The 17,550-nt window shown below is 35.0% G+C and overlaps 3 protein-coding genes across 3 annotated transcripts; 2 read left to right on the plus strand and 1 right to left on the minus strand.

Moving 5' to 3' along the window:
- Positions 1–483: 483 nt before the first annotated feature.
- Positions 484–957, minus strand: TRIADDRAFT_60598 (uncharacterized protein; the record flags this gene model as incomplete). Its single annotated transcript, XM_002116592.1, has 1 exon — positions 484–957. The coding sequence occupies one exon, from the start codon at positions 955–957 to the stop codon at positions 484–486; it is 474 nt and encodes a 157-aa protein (XP_002116628.1).
- Positions 958–7,056: 6,099 nt separating this feature from the next.
- Positions 7,057–7,604, plus strand: TRIADDRAFT_60599 (uncharacterized protein; the record flags this gene model as incomplete). The annotated part of the gene is made up of 2 exons (XM_002116521.1): positions 7,057–7,121; positions 7,352–7,604. The coding sequence occupies 2 exons, from the start codon at positions 7,057–7,059 to the stop codon at positions 7,602–7,604; spliced, it is 318 nt and encodes a 105-aa protein (XP_002116557.1).
- Positions 7,605–10,939: 3,335 nt separating this feature from the next.
- Positions 10,940–14,367, plus strand: TRIADDRAFT_60600 (uncharacterized protein; the record flags this gene model as incomplete). Its single annotated transcript, XM_002116522.1, has 13 exons — positions 10,940–11,011; positions 11,252–11,429; positions 11,569–11,696; positions 11,885–11,948; positions 12,101–12,140; positions 12,347–12,437; positions 12,575–12,640; positions 12,715–12,828; positions 12,966–13,048; positions 13,430–13,499; positions 13,688–13,771; positions 14,079–14,154; positions 14,258–14,367. The coding sequence occupies 13 exons, from the start codon at positions 10,940–10,942 to the stop codon at positions 14,365–14,367; spliced, it is 1,176 nt and encodes a 391-aa protein (XP_002116558.1).
- Positions 14,368–17,550: the final 3,183 nt, after the last annotated feature.

Here is a 17,550-nt window from a genome sequence, read left to right on the forward strand (position 1 = left end):
ATGCGAACTTTCAAAAGGACGATATTTTATCACAGGATGTGATAAAATAATAAATTACTAAATACCAAGTTTTCATTTTGATTTCAATGTGATCTATGTAAACCGACGCTTTATTTTATTTGAAATAGCTTGAACAGAAAGAGTAGATTACGAAATGTTCCAAGTGTAAATTAATTAGCTTATCAACGACATTTAGAGCTGTAGTGATACTAGGATAAAATCTTACTTTAATAACACAAAGACGACAATTCAACATCTAAAATTGCTAATACATGCCTCAATATGCAATATTACGCACGATGCATATGCCCTAAGTTGTAGACGATTTGACGTTCGATTTACATCAAATATTACAGTTGATGAAATCGACGCTTTAATTAGTTCATTAATAAAAATACGATTACTGATTGATGAACCTTGAAGATAGAAATGTCAGAAAGTATTGAAATAGCTGAAAACTAGTCTGTCATACAAATTTTTGTTTTATAGTCGTTCACAGTAGCTAGGGTATTTTTCTGGCTGGAAATTATAACTTCTATCCGTCTCTATTGGTTTTGAAGATTGGCTATTGTAAACTCGAATATAGCAGACTACATGTGTTGCTGTAGTCTCGGAAGAGGATTTCTCGTTCAAGCAATATTTGTTTTTACGATGTTCTTCGATTGATTTCAATTCCAATTGGCATCCACGTTCTTTGGTTAGTTTGCCAGTGCCATAAATAACTCTCGGTTTCTTACCCATTTTTTCATCGCAATGATGCCCGTCTCCTATACCGCGAGTTTTCAATGATGTTTTAAGATCATCATGAAATTCTGCGATACCGATGTAATAGTATTGGTAACCATTTCCTATTTCTCTTAATGTGTCTTCAAATTCCTGAACAGTTAATTGTACAATTGCTGGTTCATCGTTTGCAGTTAATGTTAATGGTACAATTTTTGATTCATAGTTTGCCATAGTGCTGCCAGTAACAAAATCCGATTCTACACGTTGTGTCGATTTCAGTGATTGCAACATCTTTTATACCATCTGATGAGCTTAAGTTAATTATTTTACTATAAATAAATAGCTGACTCATTACTTTTAACAATAGTAAATTCCGATTAAAAATAAATTACTGACTTGTTGATTTGGTAATTCACTGGTGCTATACTATACTGTACACGTACAGTAATTTTACTACTGTAACTCAAGTGTATGAATTGGCTTTGGATGTTCTTGTGAATAAGAATGGTAGTACTGCAAGTACACTCCTACAATCGGATTAGTTCATTAATTTATTAATACAAATTGAGAATGTTGGAGAATCTCAAATGGCATGATTGTAATATTTGTATAGTAGACTGCTCATTATAATATAATAAAATGAAATAACGGTTCCTTTCTATCATTTCAGTTAGTACGCTATCGATTTGCAGTTAGGCTAGCATTTGCTATGACTGTTGATAAGAATGAAGGGGAGACATTTCAGAGTTACGATATAATATTATCTGAATGCGTTTTCATCCATAGGTCATAGCCAACTCTAGTTGCAGCCAGTCTCGATAATGAATGAAAGGAAAATATCTACAATCCCATTTGACAATATTAAGAAGAAAGTAGAGAATAGATTAAAAGATGGCGCAATAATTCAAATGTAGTCATGTTCATGGCATTCAAATACAGTACTTCTGTTATGGCAATAGAGTAGTATCGTATTTCAACTAGTGTTGTATAATATCACAACCTACACTATCCTAGATGAGAGTGGTTGATGCTATTATACAATCAATGTCAATAGTTCATTATAATAAGCTCAACGAATAATACTCACGCAGGATAGCGCTACCAATATTTGATCAAGATGTTGAGACTTTATTAATTAATGCTAAAATATTTTAGTAGGAATGCTGTAGATCGATTGGCGCATAAAAGAAAGAATTTAAAATATTTTCTTGATGCAATTACAATATACTGTACTGTATGACGGGACTGTGTCTGTTTTGGAACATGGCATCTACTGTACAAATATTAGAATGAATAGAATTATAGAAATCAATATAAAGAATGCGAAAGTACAGCAAGTTCGCAGTATGCACATCCGTACAATTTTTTGCATGCATACTGCGAACCTGCTGGACTTCCGCATTCTGTACTATAAATAATATAATTAAAATGAAGGAAAATTAATATAACGCCACCCAAATTACCATTAAAATGATAACCACTAGTTACTATAATTAGACCATTCAATTCCATGGTGCATCTAGAGTAGTCGATGGGTTAATGTCAGTACAAGCGCCAGCCAGGTGGTGCGAAATGAGCTAGTACGATTCATAAAACTAGCAGCGATTTAGCATGGACCATTCAATGCCATGGTGCATCTACAGTAGTCCATGGGTTTGGACGGGTAAAATTTGACGATTACAAATAGCATGCTATGAATTAATATTAAAATGAAGAGTAACGTTTCAATAAATAATGGTCAACGCGTTAATGTCAGTACAAGCGCCAGCCAGGTGGCGCGAAATGAGCTAGTACGATTCATAAAACTAGCAGCAATTTAGCATGGACCACTCCATTCCACGATGCATCTACACTAATTTTAGAGCAGTCCATGGGATTGGATTGGACAGGACTATAAGTAGCGCAAATATATCCTATACACTATTCATATACGATGAAAAAAAAAATAGCATCGATCGGCATTGGGCCACTCAATTCCATGGTGCATCTAGAGTAATATAGCCGGTCATTACGCGTATTGACCAAACTTCGGCTTTTGGCCGTAACATATATATATATAGTATTCCTATACGATGAATAAAAATGGCTGCGATTGGAATACAGTATTCATATACGATTTATGAATAAAAATAGCAGCGATTTGGCGAGGATCACTAAATTCCATGGTGAATGTACTCAGTCTACACTATTGATATACGTTCAGTAGACCTACTAGCAAAATCTGTCGAAATTTCACGGAATATAGTGCGATTTTTTTAAGTACGCAAAAAGAAACCCAAAATTAACGTTTCAACTCTGCTATTTTTTTTGGAACACATCATACATGCTTAATTGTCGCAAACGTGGCGACAATTAACCCTTTAACATCCTTCATTATCGTTCTAAGCCTTTCTTGAAAGGCATCAAAACGCTTTTAAACCGGGTGATGACTGTGCCCTGTACAGTACTGTGTATATGAGTGAGAGTCCTTTCTTTTCAGATCAATCAGTGATTCAAAAATCTCTCTGGGCCGACCTGATTCTTTCAAATTTTATACGTGTGGATAGATGAAGATCTCATTGACTCAGATGCTATATACCGATAAAAAATGTTAGTCAAATGGATTGAAATGTCATCCTTTTATTTCATTTTATCCACTCTAGGAAAAAACGACTCACGCTGATCAATAATATTACTCGACTGTACATTTAGTGTACAATAGTGTAGGAGCATGGCCGAAAAAAGGATAGGCCTCAACCATCGCTGTCCATTTAGTCCTATTTCTATTTTTTGGATGATATCCGTCACGAAATCCTGCTCCTACTTGGTACTATAGTTTCATTTCTAAGCAGAATAGGGTAGTGAAAATAGTGTACTGTATATGTATAGTACGCTAGACAGAACTTGGTCACTGGTTCAGTTCCTCGAAGACAGATAGACTTTTCTGACCAAATGAGGCCGTCAATATCGAAAAATGATTTACTTAGGATCGATCTTCCGTGTCTGTTTTCTCAATCACTGGTACTCATTTCAATAACATCGACGATCTTATATAGAACTATTTCCAAGCAGAACTTAGTAACCGATAATAAGATTCAACGTAATCTTCATTTAGAAAAAATTAGTCCATTGAATATCGATCGTCTCCATACTAAAGTATAGGATAGTACTGTCATAACGAGGCGTTTGACATAATATTGGAATAGTTGAAAAATAATTACTTTGGATGGATTTTCCGTGTCTGTTTTCTCAATCACTGGTACTCATTTCAATAACATCGACGATCTTATATAGAACTGTTTCCAATATAAAGTTACTGAACCTCTGTTAAATGAGCACATTATCGTAAACCATTAGTAAAGCGACGGGAGTTTGCACTAGTATGAATAAATCGTCTCCAAGCTAAAGTACTGTCATAACGAACTGTTTGGCATAATATTTGAACGAGATGAGAGCAAAAGTGTCTGTGCGTCTAGAGTGATCAGTCCAGGTCTTCTTCTAGTTGTCCATGACTGTAAATAGTGTATCTTGACAATGGCTTCTATCCGTTGTGTTTCCATTTTTAGTCGTTAACGTTGGCACCAGGGACTTGATACACTCCGCCTAGTATGCTTGCTAAAAATTCTCTTTTTATTTAGGATTGGCTGCATTTTAATCGTATAGCCGTAATAACGTAGAATACCCTTATTTTAGTAATTCATTACCTTGTCTTATGATAACACATTAAAAGACTACTAAAAAGAAAGAAATACTGGACAGCCTTCCATGCAAAATAATGTTCAAACTTATCCTTTTATCGATCATTCCACTATACGATACCGATGAAACCGTTTATCATATTGCACAAAACTAACTCAGCAGGCTAATGGCAGCTAATTTGGATACTAATTGCAAACAGTCCAGCATAATATACCGTTACAGACATGCGACACTGTTAAAATAACCAGTAAAATAATTGATTCATTAAGGAAATATCCAAAACAGAGAGACATGATAAACAGTAAGACGGAAAAGAAAGATACATTTTATAACAGGTAGTCAATGAAGAGGCTAGCAACAAAGAATACCAACATAGCTGCCAAAAGAGCTTTACCTAAATACCGCAATAACTTAGGCAAAAGTATAGCGATAAAACTACAGTAACTCTAATTCCAACTGCAGGTATACAATGTCCATCCCAATTGCAAATTTTACTACCATTTCTAAAGTCGCTTCCTTCTGGCTTGTACATGTTAGGCAACTTTCCATATTTTGAATAGTCGGAAATACTTTGACAAGTCTTTGTATTTTCATTCCAACAGCATCGAGGTCAACATTTCTCCTTCACTTGACACTCGCATACCTGACGACCCTATCGTAAGCATAAAGACCCTAAACATTCGCCATTTTAGCACGTCTTTCTGTTATCCTCACATAGCTGTTGCGTATTAGGATATGATCGAAAACAGGCAGAACAATATCTTTATCTTTATAGCAAATGGCAGTATTGATTGAATATGCGGATGTCGCTTGAGATGGCTAGAAATGTACATTTTGAACCGGTCATCTCTCTCTCTCTCTCTATGATATGCAATATCATCGATAATAAGAAATGCAAGTGTTCATTGAATGCACTCTAGATTGTTAGAGATGGACTTTTCTGATCGTCTATACTCTCTACGACGTACAGTATGTATAACATCATATTATTAGAAGAAATGGCAGCGTCAATTGTATATGTAATTTGGATACTGGACCTTGTGAGTGATTTACTCGATATTCGTATGAAGAAAGAGGATTGATTATGCAATGAAATACGCCTAGATAAATATTAATAAATGTATCAATGAAGTCATGTTATAAAGTTGGAATGATACATTCAAGGATATTTTATAGCCTAGTTTAAAGCTGGTTTCAGAAGATGTTATCCATTTCAGCAATCTGTCTACGACATTATGCTGTAATTTTATGCTAGTTTTATTTATGATTTACAGCCCTTTTAAACTGCAAGTTCTCCATTTATGCAGTCTTTCTACGACATTATATTGTAATTTTATGCTAGCTTTATCCATGATTTGCAGCCCTTTGAAACTGCAAGTTCTCGATTTATGCCAGTTTTATCCATGATTTACAGCCCTTGTAAACTGCAAGATCTCGATTTATGCAAGCTTTCTACGACATTATACTGTAATTTTATGCTAGTTTTATCCATGATTTACAGCCCTTTGAAACTGCAAGATCTCGATTTATGCCAGTTTTATCCATAATTTACATCCCTTTGAAACTGCAAGTTCTCCATTTCAGCGGTCTTTCTACGACATTATACTGTAATTTTATGCTAGTTTTATCCATGATTTACAGCCCTTTTAAACTGCAAGATCTCGATTTATGCCAGTTTTATTTATGATTTACAGCCCTTTTAAACTGCAAGTTCTCGATTTATGCAGTCTTTCTACGACATTACACTGTAATTTTATGCTAGTTTTATCCATGATTTACAACCCTTTGAAACTGCTACATCTCGATTTATGCCAGTTTTATTTATGATTTACAGCCCTTTTAAACTGCAAGTTCTCGATTTATGCAGTCTTTCTACGACATTATACTGTAATTTTATGCTAGTTTTATCCATGATTTACAACCCTTTGAAACTGCTACATCTCCATTTATGCCAGTTTTATCCATGATTTACAGCCCTTTGAAACTGCTACATCTCGATTTATGCCAGTTTTATTTATGATTTACAGCCCTTTTAAACTGCAAGTTCTCGATTTATGCAGTCTTTCTACGACATTATACTGTAATTTTATGCTAGTTTTATCCATGATTTACAACCCTTTGAAACTGCTACATCTCGATTTATGCCAGTTTTATTTATGATTTACAGCCCTTTTAAACTGCAAGTTCTCGATTTATGCAGTCTTTCTACGACATTATACTGTAATTTTATGCTAGTTTTATCCATGATTTACAACCCTTTGAAACTGCTACATCTCGATTTATGCCAGTTTTATTTATGATTTACAGCCCTTTTAAACTGCAAGTTCTCGATTTATGCAGTCTTTCTACAACATTATACTGTAATTTTATGCTAGTTTTATCCATGATTTACAACCCTTTGAAACTGCTACATCTCCATTTATGCCAGTTTTATCCATGATTTACAGCCCTTTGAAACTGCTACATCTCGATTTATGCCAGTTTTATCCATGATTTACAGCCCTTTGAAACTGCTACATCTCCATTTATGCCAGTTTTATGCCATGCATTTCACAGCCCTTTGAAACTGCTACATCTCGATTTATGCCAGTTTTATCCATGATTTATAGCCCTTTGAAACTGCAAGTTCTCCATTTATGCAATCTTTCTACGATGAACGCCATTTCACGCCAAGTATACCGAACGACAGAAGTATGGACTAGAGCTTGGCAAAGGAGGTTTGATGCGCATCCTCCAACACGCCATCGCCCCTTGCAAGTTACTTACAGGGGGCGATGGCGTGTTGGAGGATGCGCATTAAACCTCGTTGGCCAAGCCATCAGCTGTGGCCATCGCCTATAAGAATCGTATCCGTCGGCAGCTTGATCATCAAATAACTTTGAATGTTGGCCAGCGCCATTTGGGAAGTGTTGGATTAATTCATTGATTGATTTGCATCGTTTACAAGATCGCCCAATCTTAATGGAAAGATGGACAAGTCGCCACCACTGACTCGAGCTGATTTAAGAAATTACGCACCAGCATCCAATTTGCAGCTGAATGAAGAGATTAAACGCATGATTAGTGAAGGCAAGAATATTTATCACTTCGGATTTGGTCAATCGCCCTTTCCTGTGATGAAAGAATTTTGCCAAAAGTTAAGCCAATATGCTGGTGCCAACCAGTATTTGGCCGTTACTGGTAAGGAATATCTTGCTTGAGTACAGTAGTGGAGAGAGAGAGAGTAGAGTTGAGTGAACAAATAGTGTGAAAAAACCGTCCATGACAGCAATGATAGGGTTGTAGGCCAAGTATCGAGCTCCAACGATGACAGACAAGTGGAGTAGACGACGTACTCGTATTTGCTTTCGAGATATTCTCATTCTAGTGTAGAACGAGAATGCAGTAGACTCTCTCACCGGAACAGAAATAATGCAAATCAAATTGTATTGGGAGAGTAGTCAAAGTTACTGCAATCGATTTTCCATGGATAAATAGATGACCAATCGAGAATGCAGTGGACTCTCTCACCGGAACGGAAATAATGCAAATCAAATTGTATTGAGAGAGTAGTCAAAGTTACTGCAATGGATTTTCCATGGATAAATGGATGACCATTATTGACCAATCGATCACAGATAGCCGATACAACATAGTGTAGTTCGCTCCTCATCCATAGATGTGCCCCTCTATGCTGTAAGACAGTTCGACTGCATCATTGCATCTACAACAGATACCTGCAGTGGTCGTAGGATCAATCGAGAAGATCGAGGATGCAATCTGATGTAGTACTGCCTACTCTTTCTCACGTCTTACCATAATCAACAATGTAAGTAATACAAGTTCAATTGTATCGAGAGAGTAGTCCAAGTTACTGCAGTGGATGAATGGGTGACCAATCGATCCTCATCAATAGTGAGATAATTCGACTATCGAAAGGACGGATAGCTAGGGTACTCCTATGATCATTAATGAATCAAGAAGAATGGCGATGCAATCTGATGTAGTCAATTCTTTCTCGCTAAACAGAAATAATGCAAGCCAAATGGATGAACAATCGACCACAGATAGCCATAGAAGCAGCAATGCAATACAGTATACCTACATCGATTTTCATCAATAGTAAGACTGTGTACATTCGTGGACGGATGGTCATGGATAATATTCAATTAATAATATATACATCGAATTAGAGACACTCATAGTAGGCATAATTGCGTCAATAGCCCATTTTATAAGGCTAGCTATCGACATGATATGATCAAATCGATGATGATAGAATAGGTGCTACAATGTTGAAAGAGACTTAAACACCACTTTAAATATTACTGTAATACTACTTTAATTCTCCTTAAATACTACTTCAACTTGAATTTGTTGAGCATTCATATTTGATTTCTTGATATTGGCAAGGTTGTCTCATGCTAGCGGACTTGTCCTTAAAAATCACTTAAACTTATTACACCTACTGTATGTTTTTATTTCTTACAAGTCATGATATTGGTAGTACACGTCGATTTCAATTTTACACGACTAGTTATCGTCATAACTGCTACGACTTTTCATTGTTAATCGATTGTGATTTGATGAATGCCTAGACTTTTAGTTGGCTCAGAATTCCATCATCCCCATCATCTACAATATCTTTGAACTTATAATACTGCAATCGATGTAAAATCATGAAACATCTCCGTGCAAGGTTGCACTCTTGCTATCCAAGTTGATCTAAATCATACACTGTACGAATGTAATCATCATGTCGATTCTTTTCTGCTGCAAACGCTATTTCAACCATGTGTAAACTTTGATCTACGTATGTAGCTTATTCAACATGGGTGGATACCAATAATATTATAAATTATATTATAATAAACCGATCATGATATGTGATAAATGACTTAACCTATAATTCGCTCAGAATTCAATTGAATATCCATGATATTATTCAACTAAAAAAACAAGATGCAAATCATGAAGCATTTCCCTGCAAGTTTACTCTTTCGCTGTGAAGCTGATCCTAAATCATGTGTGCAAATGATGATTTTTTCCACTGTAACGCTATCGAAATTTTCAATCTGCAAGCTTATTTAAATCATGCGCGTAAGGGACGATTTTTTCACGGCAATGCTATCGAAATATCAAACTATTTAGCTTATTTAGTACGCGTGGATACCGACTCTATACAGCTAACTACTGAAATCGTAAAATAGATGGGGATAGAAAGAGTTATACGAATTTGAACAGCTCAAAATTCAGTCCACCAACTTTAATCACGTCATTGCTTGATTGAATTGTAAAAACGGGATGGAAATTATAAAGTGTACCAATAAGAGGAGATGCAATGTGTGCTTTCGCTAATATTGCGTTGTAACTATTGAGAAATGGAGATCTACCTTGACTAAGCAATTGAATCTATTTAAGCTGATAGACTTGGAATAATTTCTTGTCATTTTTTTGGGGGGGGGGGATTGTACAGAAAAGGAATAAAATCGATTGATTTAATTTCACAAGTTAGAATAATGGCTTTCGCACACTACTACAGTACATACTGTACAGTAAAACATATTGTCGATTTTACGTATGCATAAAGGTCAATAAAAAATTAAAATGTGATGCAATATACCGCCAATTTACACGAAATATTTATTATTAAAAGCATTCAAGTTCATTTGATGACTAAAACTCATAGGCTGAGCTCAAGTGGTACTATATTATTGACATAAGGGTGTTTTGATTGCTTCGTATACAATAGTTTATGGCTAGGCAAAATGGTAATGATATTCGTTATTGAATACTTGTCAATGGCATTGACCAACTTTATTTGATCAAATGCTACCAGAATAGATAGTAGTAATAAAATCTTCATTGGACTGCTTTACTATTGATTGTCCTGACCTGTTTATTGCTGCTGAAACAAGCACCTGCTGTTCTACTACGAATAAGTCAATATTGTTCTTAACGACTCCCATCATTTTTATAGATTTACTGCTACTGTAACTAGTTACCTTTTAGTCTGTGATTTAATCATGTCTATAAGTGTTTTTATTACATCTGGTTGAAAATAACACTTGCACAACAATGAGTACTTCAAAGTGATCATTTCAGATGGCATATGATTTTTTGCAGATACTTGTAATGCATGGTATTGCTCGTATTATAATTCAAGCCTGTAGACCTGTATCCAAGTTTTTCAAGGATATATAGTGTCAATAAATACTCGTATTATTAGAAATAGACTCGCATGCTAGGTCATCTTAGCTTAGCAAGCATTATGACTTTGTTATATAACTCAGAATCCTCAGCTATATTATCCTAAGTACGTATAAATGCTCACAAAGCAATCTCTTGAGTCTTGGCAAGGGATAACCATCATCATTAGCAGTAGTGTTGGAAGCTACTTCATAAATCATCTTCGTGTACACGTATGCAAAGTAATTGTAAACTTGGCACAAATAATGTCATTATATAATTATCAGCGTCGTCAGCAACTGTAGTAATCTCAGCTACTTCTTAGGTTATCATACTATATACGCACATGCCATTAAACTTAGCAAACATGGTTAGCATCGTCGATTACTATCGTATCCATAATTGCTTTTTCGATTCTCCTAATACATGCACATTCAAGGTAATTACAAGTTGGCAAGGATTATATTATTGTCAGAGTCGTCGGTTACTATAGTATTCTCAGCTACTTTATCCATTCTTCTATTGGGCGCGTATGTAAAGTAATTATAACTTAGCCAGGATCTTATAATTATTCAATCAATGTCGTTATTAGCTGTGTGATACCTTAACTTCGATAGGATTTTTGTATTCAGTCTGATCAAATTTGTATCATGAAATCGCTCATGTCTAATAATTATAGAATCAATTTCAAATAAATTACAACTGGCTATCTCTTTCAATAGGTATTGAGCAATTACGTAATGCTATCGCTAGCTTCCATAAACGCTATGATGGACTCGATTTTTCTGCTGACCAAATTATTGTAGCTCCTGGTAGTAAGGAACTACTCTTTTTAACAATGCTTGTTATGGATGCAGGTTTGTCGTTACCTTTTAAAATCCAAATTGTCGATATCGTTTAATTGTTTTAGAGAGAAGGCGACGATGATGTCGTTCTATACTCGTTAACTTGAATACATCCATTTCCTTTGCTAATATCATAATTCATTTTCCATAGATATCATAGTTCCATCTCCAACTTGGACAACCTATTTACCACAAAGTAAACTAGCGGGAAGGAAATCGATTATCTTAAGCTCTCGCTTTGAAGATGAATGGCGCTTAACCCCAGAAATTTTAGACAAGGTAATCAATATTACCATGATAATAAGTAAAATATTTTAATGACGTACAATTATAAACTATCCCTTGAGCAAGAACAAGGATAACTATAGGTTAATTTAGTAACATCTTAATCCGCGATAAACTATTGAAAAGGAATAAAATCAGAACAATTGTTTCATAATGTTTATAAATATATCTTGATCGTCTAGGCCATTAACGAACAATGCACCAACGCCAATAAAGTACTAATTTTCTGCAATCCAGATAATCCCAGTATGCAACATAGCAAATTAAAACAGTAATTAAGAAATTTATTGTACTTCTAATAATTACAGTACTGTAGTCATTATGTAAATATTGAAATGAATATACTGCAGCATGCTAAATTTGCTGTATTGACTAAACGTATTCTTACATACACACAGCCGGAACGTCTTATACAGAGCAGCAACTAACAGAGCTCAGGTCAGAAAATATTTTATAATCAGTATTAGAGACGATTAACTGCTGCACAGTAGTATTCTTGCAAATACGGCACTACTGCTATATTGTTGCTCATTTATCGATCGTAGCTATAATATTTGAATACTTGTGAATATCGTGTAGCACATATCAACATCATTATAATTGCTACTCGTAAAATCGTTGATTTAATCGTTAAATCTTAACAGTAAAGTCCTGCGAAAGCATTCGGTTATCGTCCTTTCAGATGAAATTTACGGAAGGACAAATTATAAAAATGCTCACCTTTCCATTGCTAAGGTAACTTGGAGTAGGAGATATGTTTCTTGACCTATGGAGATAGATAGTATTATGGTATTTAATATAATATCAATTGTCTGGGATAGTACTTTGATTCCTAGCTCAGTTAGCGTTTTGATATTGATCTTATTTTCTAGTTTTACAAAGAAGGCACGATCTTAATGTCAGGCTTATCAAAATGGGCTTCCCTTGGAGGTTGGCGGGTAAGTCGTAGTTAGATTTTCTTGTCATATTATTACAGTAACAAATTACGGTAACTGGACTAACATGTATCTAGGTTGGTTACGCAATATATCCGAAAGAATTAGCTGAAGTGCAAAGTGCTGTCAGAAGCGCTGGCAGTCACACATACTCATGCACCTCTGCCCCTATTCAATATGCCGTAGCAGATGTAATTAAAATGATTAACGAAATTAGCGTTCTTTTCTATGCGCTACTATAGAACTTTCTCTATAGTAAATTATTTGTAATAACCTGATAATAATAATTGTGGCAAAAAGTTAATAATTATATCTTTAATGTCTACAGGTTTTACAAAATTTTGAAGCTTGTGATACATATATATATCATATTAAGCGTATTTTGGAAGCGGTTTCTAAGTACTGCTATGAGTAAGTAACTCTTGGTTATAAATGATATCTTTAAGTGATCTATCGTCGACCTAAAAAAAACAGTATTTACGCAGGACGACTGACGATTATCGAGTAATGATATTGGCTGACAAGTTATATCTTTGGATGATACGTTAATAATTATTATAGACTAATACGACGAATTTGTTTAAACGTTATATTTGTTATACATGCATTGTACTACCTATCGGGAGTTGCAGTAACGCTTGCGGCTAGATAAATTCAGTCATGCTTGATGTATAACATAGCATAAGTAGTCTCATTGTTTGTGCTTACCCATAATTAAGCATGCTATATTTTTAAATATCTGTTTTGCTATATGGTTATTCAGTAACGTGATATTCCAAATTGTTCATTTAGGCAGCTAACAAGTGTTGGCGTAAAGTGTATACAATCAACTGGTGGATTTTATATGCTACCTGATTTTGAGGTGAGTGGTGGTGTTCTTTGACTTGAAGCCTAAGGATCGCAGAGTAGTTGAATCAACTATATAATGAAGCATACATAGCAAGATTTATGCGTTCTCGTTACGTTTATCTATTTAAATAACATCTACACAAGCATTTTATAGATGTAAGGTGTGTATAACATTTAGTGCTGTATAATATACGCATTTAGGTAATCAGACCAGGCTTGGAGAAAAATAATATCACGACTTGCCAAGAAATGTGTGAGGACTTGTTTCAAAAGCGTTCCGTTGTGGTAAGTGATATCGACAATTCTAAATTATTGTTATTGACGATATATAAAGTACATAAAGTACGCACTGTAGGCTATTTATTGTAATATCCAGTTGACAAAATTTAGCGTTATGTCAGCAGATTATTGCGCAATATTACTTCTCTTGTGATTTGATGTAAAAATATTATGTCATACGTAGCAAATTATAATTTAGTGCTACGTTTTACAGTAGCAGAAGGCGAACAACTAAGATTTCATTGTCATATCTTTTCGATCGATTCCTATGCAATGCATGGTAATGATAGAGACCTCACCTTTCTCTTATTAGGTTATGGCTGGCGGACCAGCGTTTCTTCGCCCCTTGAAAGAGCTCACTGTCCGTTTGTGTTACATAGACTTTGACGGTAGGTATCCATTTTGCTATCTACTTAAATTGATAGCGTTTAAAATGCTCAGTAATTACCAACAATAAAATAAAACAATATCTGGCTGATAATCTATTGATAGGTACATTAGCTCTAAATGAAAGTATCAATATTGGACCTGATAAGCCACTCACTCGTGAATTTGTAGAACAGTTTTGCAGCCATCAAGCAGAAGGAATAAAGGTTCCATAATTTCATTAATGTGACAAAGATATTATTCAAACTGAAAATTGATATTCAATTTACATACATATTTTTTTGTGGAAAAATAGGCCATTGTGGATTGGGTCAAGAGCTATTTGTAATGGATGTTATCAGTGGAAATCCCTAATATAGCAATATGTTATTTATGTGAGCGTAAAATAATTTTCCTCTTATGCTGTCATGCTGAAATATGCCTATAGATTGTAATGGGATTAGTCCATGTCCATCAATCATTCATCTTATTGGATGATGCTATTTTATTTCTTCTTCGTAAGGCAAAATATCATTTTAATAATGATTATTACGACCGTCAATCCAACTTGTGTAGTATTTTTGTTAAATAACTTTTTGATACTCATGTATCAATTTATGACGTATCATTAAGTTTTAAATATTGTGATTTTATCAATTAAATACCAAAGCAATCTTGCATGTGTATAATTTGTTGGATTTAATTTATATTGAGTTATGATATAATATATAATAAAATGCCAAATAGCTTTATTGTCTTGGTCTATCTCGTAGACTATAGAATGGCTTCCTTTGTGTAGATTTGGTCATGACGTAGAATGATGAGATGGGAGCAGAAGACTATCATAGCTAGCGTCAGTATCCTTATACCATCAAGCTATACTGTAGCTGTTTATTTTATCAAACACTGTGAATAGTTGGGAAATAGTCTATTTCAGTTTTTTATTCAGACTATATACTAAGAAAGGGGTATTCCTCTCTCTACTGTACATACTCTATGCTACATTTTATTGCTAGTGCTTCTAATACAGCAGTACTATATCCATCCTTTCTGTATCAGGTAAGTAGAGATGGTGATATCGTCTTTATGAACGATTTGCAATATGGGGGTAGACTTTAATTATTGTAAACTCTCTCATTATACTAGACTATAAATACTGTACAGTATGGAAACAGAAATCAACTGGACGACTATTGTACAATATGCAGTATGCTGTAAATGAATCCTATTCCTTGATGCACGATAGTGGTACGTTTATAGTGTGCTGTACAGCACGTAATGCGGGTCATTGAATCGACGACTATGGAATGGTAATTCGTGAAAATGGAAATTTTCATCATTTATCCTTGTTACTGGTGTCCATTGCCTATCAATGGTGCTACCAGTCCGGATAAAATGAGGCAAGAAAATGTCCATATTACTGAATTGACGGTATTTAGTATGGTATTACACCGCTTAATGGATGTTGTATAAGATTGTGTCGATGGATTCATAATGAGTGTCGCCGTTTCTGTAGAAATTTGTCCCACTTTGGTGTCAAGACTTTTGAGCAGCTTGAATCGCTATCAAGCCTAATGGTGAAAAAATTGTATCCAGGATTCCAGGGTATAAGATTGTGTAGATGAATTCATAATAAGTGTCGTTTTTTCCCTAGAAATTTATCGCACTTTGGTGCCAAAACTTTTGAGCAGCTTAAATCGCTATCAAGCCTGATACCGAAAAATTGTATCCAAGGTATAAGATTATTTATGTCATATAGATGGATTCATAATAAGTGTCGTTATTTCTGTCGAAATTTGTGGCACTTTGGTGCCAAGACTTTTGAGCAGCTAGAATCGCTATCAAGCCTGATGGCGAAAAATTGTATCCAGGATTTCAGGGTATAAGATTGTGTAGATGAATTTATAATAAGTGTCGTTGTTTCTGTAGAAATTTGTGGCAGTTTGGTGCCAAGACTTTTGAGCAGCTTGAATCGCTATCAAGCCTGGATGGCGAAAAATTGTATCCAAGGTTTATATAAGGTTATTCATGTCATATCGATGGATTCATAATAAGTGTCGTTGTTTCTGTAGAAATTTGTCGTACTTTGGTGCCAAGACTTTTGAGCAGCTTGAATCGCTATCAAGCCTGGATGGCGAAAAATTGTATCTAGGGTATAAGATTGTGTAGATGAATTCATAATCAGTGTCGTTGTTTCTGTAGAAATTTGTCGTATTTTGGTGCCAAGACTTTTGAGCAACTAGAATCGCTATCAAGCCTGATGGCGAAAAATTGTATCCAGGATTTCAGGGTATAAGATTGTGTAGATGAATTTATAATAAGTGTCGTTGTTTCTGTAGAAATTTGTCGCACTTTGGTGCCAAGACTTTTGAGCAGCTTGAATCGCTATCAAGCCTGGATGGCGAAAAATTGTATCTAGGGTGTAAGATTGTGTAGATGAATTCATAATCAGTGTCGTTGTTTCTGTAGAAATTTGTCGTATTTTGGTGCCAAGACTTTTGAGCAGCTAGCATCGCTATCAAGCCTGATGGCGAAAAATTGTATCCAGGATTTCAGGGTATAAGATTGTGTAGATGAATTTATAATAAGTGTCGTTGTTTCTGTAGAAATTTGTAGCACTTTGGTGCCAAGATTTTTGAGCAGCTTGAATCGCTGTCAAGCCTGGATGGCGAAAAATTGTATCCAAGGTTTATTTATATAAGATTATTCATGTCATATCGATGGATTCATAATAAGTGTCGTTGTTTCTGTAGAAATTTGTCGTACTTTGGTGCCAAGACTTTTGAGCAGCTTGAATCGCTATCAAGCCTGGATGGCGAAAAATTGTATCTAGGGTATAAGATTGTGTAGATGAATTCATAATCAGTGTCGTTGTTTCTGTAGAAATTTGTCGTATTTTGGTGCCAAGACTTTTGAGCAACTAGCATCGCTATCAAGCCTGATGGCGAAAAATTGTATCCAGGATTTCAGGGTATAAGATTGTGTAGATGAATTTATAATAAGTGTCGTTGTTTCTGTAGAAATTTGTCGCACTTTGGTGCCAAGACTTTTGAGCAGCTTGAATCGCTATCAAGCCTGGATGGCGAAAAATTGTATCTAGGGTGTAAGATTGTGTAGATGAATTCATAATCAGTGTCGTTGTTTCTGTAGAAATTTGTCGTATTTTGGTGCCAAGACTTTTGAGCAGCTAGCATCGCTATCAAGCCTGATGGCGAAAAATTGTATCCAGGATTTCAGGGTATAAGATTGTGTAGATGAATTTATAATAAGTGTCGTTGTTTCTGTAGAAATTTGTAGCACTTTGGTGCCAAGATTTTTGAGCAGCTTGAATCGCTGTCAAGCCTGGATGGCGAAAAATTGTATCCAAGGTTTATTTATATAAGATTATTCATGTCATATCGATGGATTCATAATAAGTG

Source organism: Trichoplax adhaerens, genomic scaffold (genome assembly GCF_000150275.1).
Source record: "Trichoplax adhaerens TRIADscaffold_16 genomic scaffold, whole genome shotgun sequence".
Classification (NCBI taxonomy): Eukaryota; Metazoa; Placozoa; class Uniplacotomia; order Trichoplacea; family Trichoplacidae; genus Trichoplax; species Trichoplax adhaerens.